Raw genomic sequence first — 11,228 nt, forward strand, 5'->3', positions numbered from 1 at the left:
GGTATGTTCACCCTGCTGGTGAGAACTCTTTGGATGACAGTCTCTCAGCAGGCGTGAGCCCAGTGACATCCAATTAAGCTGCAATGCTGCAAGCCTAGGTAATAGTTATTAATAAAAGATGCACTGGAGGAAGAGGAGGATAGTCATCTATCTTGCTGACTATATATTTTTTGTGAGCCCAGCAGGCTGGGATGCGAGTTTACTTTGAGGTGTCCACAGGTCTAGAAACAGATGACTAGCTCATGTTCAAAAAGATCATGTGATTATTTAGAAAATCTTAACATAGTGAGTGAATACTCGTTGACTTGTCAGCATCTGTCTATTAGGTATTACATTTACTCCAAGAATGAAAAAGAAATGCAGTTTAAGATTCTGCTTCTTCTCTTCAGTCATCAGCTAAAAGCCTCCGTGCGACCATCGGGGATGCGTTTGAACGCCTTCATCGATTCCTGCGCGAGCGTCAAAAGAGCATGCTGGAAGAGCTGGAGACGGACACGGCCCGCAAACTGGCCGACATCGAGCACAAGATCCAGCGCTACAGCCAACAGCTGCGCGACGTCAAGGAGGGAATTCAGATCCTGCAGGAGCGCCTCAACGAGAGCGGGCGCCACGACTTTCTGGAGGGTGTAGCCGTGACATCTGAGAGGTATTTAAACAAGCATGTTTAATTAGAAACTTACCAATAATGTGCTTGAAAAATATTTGATCATAGTGCCAGTGGTTGTACATTGCGGTGTATTGGTAAACATGTTCTAACATTTCACTGCACGCCAACTGAACGTGTTCGGCTTGTTCTATGGCTGTTGACATTTTGGAGGAAGTACAGATTTGAGCAGCAGTGTTTGGTAATCCCTGAGCAGATGGAGTATTTAGCCTTAAATAAACCAGCTGTAATGTTTAATCAGGGACGGAGGGTGGGGGACACGTGTCTTTTTAACCACTAAATATTGTAAGTCTGCTGGGTAAAGTTGAATAATAAATTAGACTAAAAATATCGACTGTCATTTTGAAACTGTACGACTTAATTTAGTGGGAACTCTTGACAGCACCAGAAGCTGCGATTACAGGTAATAAAGTGTTTTAAAGGATTTCCTGCTAATGTCATTTTTTTTCTCCTTATGCAAAGAAATAAAGCTTCTCTTGATGGATCTGCATTCCTTTAACCATTTTCTTCATTTATTCAAACATTTTTTAATACTTATTACCTTGTAATGTTTCACATTAATCTTTTAATGAAAAGTATTGCAGTATTCTTAAAGCATAGCTACATTAATAGACACCTTTGACCTATTGGTAAAGAATAAATCACATTTGCTTGCTGACGTATTTCTCTGAATCACCCCTGACGAGATGAACCATGTAAATATTTTAGTATCCGACATCAGCAGCTTCTGGGATTTCATTTATTTAGTAAAGGCTAAGAAGAATAGAGGAAGACATCATAAGCCCCAACAGTGGAAAGCAGCTCTGGTAGTCAACCCATTTATTGCCTTAGTGGAGCTCTGCACTGACCTCGATATTGACTGAATCACACTGTTTTTTGGAGCGTCATCACTCACTGTGAAGTTAGGCAGTTTGAAAGCTGTCAGGATTTCACATTATTCAAACAACATTATTTTAATACTTTTAACTTTTAGACGGGTGGAGACGCAGGGGTTTTTGATGATCAGTTCCTCTCTGTTCCAGGATTAAAGGGAAGATACACGAGACCAACCTGACTTATGAAGACTTCCCTACATCCAAGTATATGGGACCCCTGCAGTACACAATATGGAAATCCCTCTTCCTGGACATCTCACCCGGTACGTGACCATGACTAAACCACTGGTGGTCCTTGGTAGGTTCACGGCTGGACTAAACCACAGAGTAATGAGCGATCTAATGTTTAGATAAAGAGGAATTAAAGTGAAATCTAAAGTTTTACTGAAAGGACAAAAAATACATCCAAAGCTCAGTCATTTGTGCTGCATCCTCTATGGTTGTGTAATTTTGATGGAAAAATCACCGTTTGTGGCTTTTTGTAAAATAATGAAGTCACTAAATGATCATTGATGAATGAAAAAGGATGTATGTCGGGGTATAATATACAAAGAATAACTGGTTTATACCAACTTATCTATGTTGTATGCATTTTACCTACAGTCAATATTTATGGAATAAATAATGATAGTTTAAGTAAATTATTTAAGTTAAGTTGATTACATGAGTAGTTGATCTTTTAATAACATTTTGGAACCAGAATATGCTCACATGCACATATTACATATTGGCTACATCAGCCAATTGATATCTATTAATAGTCTTTAGCTGAAATCTACAATATGCAGTAAAATACCTACAAATTAAAATGTTTAAAATGGTAAATGGACTTTATTTATATAGGGCTTTATCACCACACTGAAGCAGTCTCAAAGCGCTTTACATATCAGCTCATTCACCCAATCACTCTCACATTCACACACCAGTGGGACAGGACTGCCATGCAAGGCGCTAGTCGACCACTGGGAGCAACTTAGGGTTCAGTGTCTTGCCCAAGGACACTTCGACACATAGTCAGGTACTGGGATCGAACCCCTAACCTCTCGATCAGAAGACGACCCACTACCACCTGAGCCACGGTCGCCCTACTCACGCCATTTGATATCCTTTTGTGAATTTCCCCTCCGGGGATCAATAATGGTCTCTTCAATCCACCCCCTAACTCTAATTTGGAGGAGGTTCATATACCCACAATACCTCCAGGCTCCTCCGCCTATGATGATGGATGTGTTTTGATATTTTCACTTTTGAGAGGTCGAGAGCTCTAGAGTGAATATAAGGAATTAGAAAATAGCAACAAGACTGCTGGGTAATTTCTTTTTGGACTTTTTAGATGAAGAAATGAGATAAAAATCCATAACCTGAAGCTTTATGGGCAGTGTACTGATAATAGTGTTTCAGTCAAAGTCTAAATCCTGTTTAAAAAGGTAACACCTAACCGTCATTAACATTATAGAGAAGAGTTGTTTCTCTGTGGTTTCTGCCCTGAAGCCGTCACGAACTCCGACACTCACAGTTGCATTTGTTTCACCCACTCAAAATTCTGCAGTCGAATGGGGACGCCAGGCAATATCTTGGCCTCATTCAACTGACTGGCAAAGGACTGATGGATCATAACCACATCATCATCATTTACTAGAGACATGGCTAGAACATTCATCGACATGCTTTGATTTTTCACTATCGCTAATGGGTTAAGGTTGATAAATATTTCTTTATTTTGTTTTTTTTGCTGCCTTTTTCTCATTTTCATGAAGAAAAACACAATCGTTTCCGATACAGCTTTAGCTGCATGTCTTTTTTTTTTTTTGACAGCTGAATGAGGTTTCCGGGTTATGAAAATGTAATGACTTCATTGGAAATAACCCTAGAGATGTCATTTACTTGGAAGTGTCGTGTGCGGTTCTTTTGCCAGGAACCAGTCTACTCACCTTCATCCCTTCCAGCAGTGATGTGTGCACAGAGGATTTCCCACTCTTTCACAAGCTGTTGTTGATTTGTTCCTGCCTGTTTGCATTCAGATCCTTCCTAAAACCACATACAGTAACTGCACACAAAAATCTGGTCCCTCTCGCCTTATGTCTGTGAGCTGAAGCTGCTCATTCCTTTTATAATCTATTGTTTACACCACCAATTTGTGTTTTAACAATTCTTAAAATGGACAACTATGGGGAAAAAAACAACTTGATTTTAACTTGGATTGCTTTAGTTGTTACAGGGAGGGATAAAACGCATAAGAATTAAAAGATTGTTTATAATTTGGGTGTGCCTTTAAAAAGAAAACCCTCAGCCATTTGTTACTAAATTGCGTGTCAGTCGTCACCTCCTCATCCTCTGGCTGCAGGCACTTAAACTCACTCTATTGTAATGTCACTGGATTGTCTTCATTTCAATCCACATATGAAACTGTAACCTAACACAGACCCAGTCATTGTTGGCTCTAATAACCCACGTCTGTTTGCTGCTGAGTAATTAATTGTGAGTTCAAGCTCATGCACTTATTAAAAACAAACTGTTTTTGAAGCTCAATTAAACCAATGTTAGCAGTGCTGCAATAAAGATGTTGTGTTTTTTTTTAGATCATATTGTGTTGCAGGAAAATCTTCCAATTTTAACTCCATTGATTAAAAGATGTTATTCTAATTGTCACCATGAATATTTAGCTGTACGTTAGTATTAGTACATAAAACTCTTTTGGTATAGTAATTAAAGAGTCATGTGTTTGTGCAGGTTGCGCGAAAGAGTAAGGGTGTAAGAAAAAATTGGTGCAGCAATATATTGCAATATTTTAACGCGCAATTATCGTATCGATCCAAAATATGTCAAAATAGATTTTTTAATTCATGTTTTTTGACGAAAAAAGCCACGTAATTGCACTAACATATGCATAGCACGTAAATGCCCAGTCACTAGGTGTCAGTGAACCACATAATAATGCACTTTATTTTAATAAAACATAGTGGGCACTTTTATAGATGCATGTGGTTATCACTTGGAACAATGAGCAGATTATTTCCCAGTACACCTACCTGTAACACGTGTTACTGCATCTGGGTAAAATGTTCACACAGGAAGTGGCTGTGGTGAGAAGCTCCAAATGTGTGTACTTTGACATAGAGAATAACACTTTTTGCATTGTTCTTTTCTCAGTGCCAGCAGCATTGACCCTTGACCCCATCACAGCCCATCAGAGACTGATTCTCTCAGATGACTGCACCATCGTGGCCTACGGTAACCTCCACCCGCAGCCTCTGCAGGACTCCCCTCGTCGCTTCGATGTGGAAGTATCCGTTTTGGGAGCAGAGGGCTTATCCTCGGGCGTTCACTACTGGGAGGTGATGGTGTCAGAGAAGACTCAGTGGATGATCGGCGTGGCTAACGAGACAGTGAGCCGCAAAGGCAGCATTCAGATCCAGCCCAGCCGCGGCTTCTACTGCATCGTGATGCACGACGGGAACCAATACAGCGCCTGCACCGAGCCCTGGACCCGCCTTAATGTCAAGAGCAAGCTGGAGAAGGTGGGGGTCTATCTAGACTACCACAAAGGCCTCCTCATCTTCTATAACGCAGACGACATGTCCTGGCTCTACACTTACCGTGAGAAATTCCCCCCCAAAGTATTTCCGTACTTTAGCCCAGGGCAGAGTCACGCCAATGGTAAGAATGTGCAGCCTTTGCGAATCAATACTGTTCGCCTTTAAGAGCGATGCACCTCCATGACCATGTAAGTACGTACACATGGTGTTATTTTAGCTACTTTCACAATACTTGAGTAGAAAAATGTTTCAAAAGATCCTTTTAAAGATGTTTAATCGGGTGTTTTGGATTTTCTTCCCTTTCTGTTTGGTGTGTGGGATTGTGCTCTTAAGACGTGCTGTTGTTTTTATTATTTGTATGGTGTGACTTCATGTAACCATACAAGTACAGCAGGCACCTGAGCCTCATCTAAAGTCTTTACATGGAAGGAACGTCTTAGGCTAAGAAGAATAATGAAAAAGGCTTTTAAATGGACTCATCCCGGCCTTCTTTGCACATTCCCAGTGATTCTGATGTCTATTCAGGCTTCTACGTCCTTGACATCTTCTCTTTCTGTGGCTATCTTTGTCTCTGTGCTGTACAGTTTACTCACCTTTGTTTGTGAAAAGTGATCGATCAGCTTCTTTTTGTCTTTGGTTGGCCAACAATCTATCCTGAATTGAACAAGTTGGCACTTTTTTCCTGTTTCAGAATTTAGGGTTTAAGATTGTTCTGATGACTTGGTCTGTTTGTTTGTTCAGTCTTTATCATTTAAGCAACGCTGTTACATAAAAACACCAGCAGCTAACCATAGCACCTGAAACACTTATTGAAGGCTTCCTGATCCTCTGCTGGAGCATCTGATTGAAAGGAGTTGGATGTTTGATTATATTGTCTCGGATAAAAAAGAAAACGTCTTCTCATCGTGCTGGCTCATGTTTGTGTCTGATCATTTTAACACCCTCCTTTATATCAGCCTTGATAATACACAAGCAATGTTCAATAGATTCACATTCATACCTTCGGTCAAGTTGTTTGATCATTTTGTCTGAAAACATTTATTTAATGTCCTAAAATTCAGAACATTTAGAAATAAAATGAATGCCTCAATTTCCTTTCAGTCAAAGCAACATCATGTATTTCAACTGACATAAAGACGTAGGTTTTGGAGTTGTGTATAATATTGCTGGATGTTTGAATGTGAGTCCCGTCATGTTGGCGTTCCACAGCTGCAGCTGTCACATACCTGTAAAGCAGGGGTGCCGGAGGAGGAGGAGGGCCGGATTCCTAAGACTTTTAGATGTCCCCCTGCTCCAACACACCTCGTTGAAACCAATGTGTTGTCATCAAGCTCTGCAGAAGCATGATAATGAGCCATTCAGTTGATTCAGGTGTGTTGGAGCAGGGGCACATCTAAAAGTCTCAGGAATCCGGCTCTCGAGGACTGGATTCCCGCATCCCTGCTGTAAAGTCTTGATCTCATGAGTCTTAAGTGCTTTTGTTTATCATTAGTTATGTATCAAATGCTGCAAAATCTGCCCTAAGAGGCTCAGTCAGGTCCAGCATACTGACGTGTGTGTGTGTGTCTGTCTCTTTCTTTCTTTCTGTCTGTCTTTCTTTCTTTGGTCAGATAGGGCTGCACATTGATGTGTTTGCACTGGATTCATCAGCTAAAATTTTAAATCCTGTTTTGTTTAGTTTGGTGCATCGTTTGGCCTGTCTCGTCCCTTATGATGAGAGTTGCAGCCCAACAGGTTTTAATCACTTTATAGTTTTATTTGCAAATGTTGTCTGTTTTTTTTTGTTTTTGTTTTTAACACAAATCAGGGCAGTGCCCTTGTTTGAAATGATGCTGGTTTCATGTATGCAGTACAATAACCACACAAGCAGAGGGTCAAACTGCTGCAAGTGACTGCTTTAAATGCACAGCCTGCAGCAGCCACTGAGTTATCCATGATGTGAATCGATAAAATAAGTGGCGGCACTACTCATGAATCCACATTACTTTCTTGTTAAAGTGCTGTGGATTTAATTGGAAAGCGGGGTATAGAGAATGGAATATCTCCCTGGAGAAGCCATGCACGGAGATTTCCAGTGTCTGACATCAGGCTCCTGCTGCTTTAAAGCACTTCATGATCCCAGTGTGTTGAGCTCTGCTGCAGTGGGAATTTCAAGAAGGAGATTATTGTGAACTGGTGTTGGGTTCCTGATTAATGATGGTTATAACTATGACACTTTTGATGATGATTGTGTATTTTGATGATGATGATGCTTACCGAACATTGTCTGAGCACACTGCTCTGTGTGTGTGTCTCCTGCTGCTGGAAGTTTGTGGGAAGTGTTTCGATGTCAAATAAAAGTCTGTCAAAATCCAGTAACCTCGTCTTCATTTACTTTAACTCTGAATTATTGATTTCATTTTTATTTGTGACTGAAATCAAGATGTTGGTCGGACAACATTGGTGAATTAATTGATGGTTGATCTATGAAAAGTGAGACATGTCATACCAGAAATTGACTCCAGTTGTCATTGTTTCATTGCTGAATTGTAGTGTAATGATGAGCCAGAAGTTGGCAATGTTGATGAGGAATGTTTCAGATAAATGAATCAATTTTTCCGCCCTCTCAAGGATTAGATTGATTCTAGCGTCGCCCTTTGTAATCCTTAATAGGAGCTTGGACAATGGAATTTGCTTTAAGACTTAACATCAACCCCTGAAAACAAGCTGCAACCCAAACCAAGAGATTTTCTTTGAATTTCAACCTTTCCAGTGCAGTTGGAAGTGAAATGTTTCATTTTACCGCTGTTCATCATACATGATGGAACTCCTAACTACTGGTAAAATTAACCAAATTACCTCATGTAACATGAACAAAGGTTTTTGTTAAAAAATGTCCGTGCCCCAAACCCTGAAAATGAAAGCGTTCTCCCAGGCTGATAATTTTATTAAATACAACAGGCCTTAGTGTCTGTCTGTACCTCTTTCATGTTGCTCATGGTTTCATTCCAGATATTTTAGTTGTGTGCCAAGCTGTCAGCTCTGCTAAGCCCTTTAGCTGGGAGGTGGAAAGTCGTCATCTTTGTTTTTATCACTCCACCCAATTTTGGCTTTGACCAAAGTTTGGCATGACACACAGTAGACAACCAATAAAGACACAGGCCCAAGTTTAATGTGTAGTCACACCAAGTGTTTCTCTTTCAGTGAGTCACGTATGTTTCTATGGGGCTCCGAATGTAAAGTTGTGCATGCTAAAATAAACGGCAACTTTTTGCCACATTTAGCAACAAACCACATTTTAAAAAACGTATGTGTATTTTTTTACTTACTTTTGACCAGATTTACAGCAATAATTGTGAAATTTGTTATATTTTATTGAAATATGTCAATGTTAAATATTGCGTCCCAATCAAAATGTTAAATCTAAATGTAGCATTTAGATATAAATGTTAAATATAAATGCAAAATTTAAAATGTCACGGGTGAAACTGAATATTTAGAAAATGCTAAATTCTCTGTTTAGATTTAACATTTACAATTTGTGTTTTACGTTTAACATTTACATTTATATTTATATTTAAATGTAACATTTAGATTTAATGCTGACATATTTTTCCAGAAAAAAAATATCACAAATTACACAAATATTGCTGTAAATCTGGTCAAAAGTAAGAAAAAATATGAGGTCTGTTGCTAAATGTTCCAGAAAAGTTGCTGTCTATTTTAGCATGCGCAACTTTACAATCGGCGCCCCATACGTTTCTATTTGTGTGCAACTTAAACTGCAGTGTAAAACCTCTGACTCATAGTTGAAACTGACTGTGAATCGGCATCCGAATCCCAAAAAATCACTGCTTCCTGTTCTGTATGTAAAACCTCTTGTGCTTAGTGACTCATCAAAGAGTTTTGTTGCTTTATGATTGCAGCTGTTGAACGAATGGTGAAGTTTGAAGCACTATTGGCGTTAACTCACAACATGCCCTCAGGACAAGTAGCTCCTGCTTTTCAACTATAATTACATACTTTTTCATCTCCCTCTTCTCATCAGCTGCATTTATATTCCAGTAGGAAGTGTCCATCCAAGAATAAACTTTTCTTACCCCAGGCAAAAAGAGTCAATTAAGAAGGGACTGAGCTCTCCACTGGGAGGCCTCCTGGGCCTGACTGCTGTCTGATGTTGCCCTCCTGAGGCTGCAATGGGAGCTTTTTATTTAATCATGTAAGTGAAGGAGGATGCAGGGATGTTCCCTCATCTCTCATGCAAAGGTACAAAGTGCTGCAGAAAACACTGGCATTATTTTCAAATGTGGGATTATTCTTTGTGTGCTCAGGTTTCAGGTTCCAGGAGCGTCCCTGTGCACATATTTTATTATTTACTTTTTAGGGACATGCTGCCAAGCTGTGATGGACTACCAGCCTATAGGAGCATTTAAAGTGCTTTTTACTGTAAGCGAGATTGGAAAGACTACGGCAAACCCTGTGACCCTGTACACGAACAGCATGTAACACAACACAAGTAGGCTCCTCCCTGCAGGTATCAATGTAAAAACAATTAAGAAAATGTAGGCATAGTCTTTACCATGTTAAAAAGTTGTATATATTTTCATTAAAATACCAAAAATTTACAAAAAGATGTCACTCCAACTCTTACCTATCATCAGGCTGTGTGGATATTTTTTATGTACATGCTTATTCTGAATTTGTATATTGTGTTATTAATTTGCAAGTGGTTGTTGAGATTACTTATTTTTGGTTGTGTTGCCTTGTGCATAAAATGTGCTACATAAATACATTTTGATTTGATTGAATTTATTTTTCAGAATGGAAAAAAAAAAAAAAAACAACTAAGAAAATATAAAGGAACTATACCAGTGGTTCCCAACCGTTTCAGGTCGTGACCCCATTTTTATATTACACATTTCTGGCGACCCCAGAGACATTTGTTCTCTAATTTTAGTTTTTGATCACATTTGTTATACAGTGTTACAAACACAGAGTAGCCTCGATTAGTGCAGAAAGTGACAAAATAGATAAAAGATATTTTTATACTGCATTTTATTTTAACTAGATTTATAGTTTGAGAAAAAAGAAAGTATAGAATAATTTTGTTTGAGATTGCTTGTAGTAGAGAATAATAATTAAAAATATATTTATCAGTATTTTTTTAATCAATTACATTTTAATATCAGATGCCCCGAAGGTTGAAAAACATAGAACTATCCCATCACTGTAATTGAATGTAAAACATTATCGTTTTGCACTTAAGTTTTAAGTGTAATATTGTTTTCTTTGAAAAGGAAAAACCAGGCAAAAAATCAGAATTATTCTGCTAACAAATAGTGAAGCTACATCTCCACTATTTCCACAACCATCATAAAGTTTACTTTCTATTTATTTTATTTCTCCATTCATCCATGTAGCTGAGCAGCCAGCTATCAATATGTAATTATCGTTTTCAAGATAATTGTGATAGTGATGAAGTTACCAAAGGCGTAGGGTTAGAGTGCAATTCCATCTGTGTCCAAATCTCACCCTCATTTTTCTCATAGAAACACTTCCAATGTCACAACTTATAAATATAGCCACCCAGTAGTAGAAGATAAAATCAGGCATTTATTTTCATCCTAAGATTTAATTTATGCCAAATAAATGTTGCTATCAAACGATCTACATTTTTAAATACCGATTTCAGCAGAAAAAAAAAATGGGAATCATTTGAAACACATTGAGAAATTTTGGTAAAACTGCCATTTTGACTATTTTTATTCTGCCCGCTAAGGATGTTGGTAACGTATTATCCTTCACAGTTAATAACTCTATATTTTGCTATGAGATGACTTATTGTTATATAACTGAAGTAGAATTAAATTTAAGTTAGGGATGGGTGTTACACTGAGTTAACGATACGGTACACAGTATTGGTTTCATGGTACAATATTATAAAAAAGAGAAAAAATAAACCTACAAACTGAATCTTAAAAAAAAAAAAAAATGTAATTAATAAAATAAGATTAGCTTTTATTTTAATTTCATCTGAATTAATGGCTCGTTGTGTTCTTTATTCGTAGTTCATAAATGTTGCAACTACAGTATATGATGAGGGATTCCTTAAGTTTAGAAGGACCATACAGTATTTTTGAAATGGCTGAATATCAATCCAAGCCAAAATATATG

The 11,228-nt window shown here is 38.3% G+C and overlaps 1 protein-coding gene across 1 annotated transcript in view; it reads left to right on the plus strand.

Moving 5' to 3' along the window:
* Positions 1–6,165, plus strand: part of trim62.1 (tripartite motif containing 62, tandem duplicate 1) — a 30,962-nt gene extending 24,797 nt beyond the window's left edge. The window contains exons 4-6 of the mRNA XM_028447688.1: positions 390–646; positions 1,687–1,802; positions 4,690–6,165. Coding sequence (XP_028303489.1) covers positions 390–646; positions 1,687–1,802; positions 4,690–5,240 — 924 coding nt within the window. The 3' untranslated portion in view covers positions 5,241–6,165. The remainder of the gene's footprint in view (positions 1–389; positions 647–1,686; positions 1,803–4,689) is intronic.
* The last annotated feature ends 5,063 nt before the right edge of the window (positions 6,166–11,228 follow it).

Source organism: Gouania willdenowi, chromosome 5, assembly GCF_900634775.1.
Source record: "Gouania willdenowi chromosome 5, fGouWil2.1, whole genome shotgun sequence".
Lineage (NCBI taxonomy): Eukaryota > Metazoa > Chordata > Actinopteri > Blenniiformes > Gobiesocidae > Gouania > Gouania willdenowi.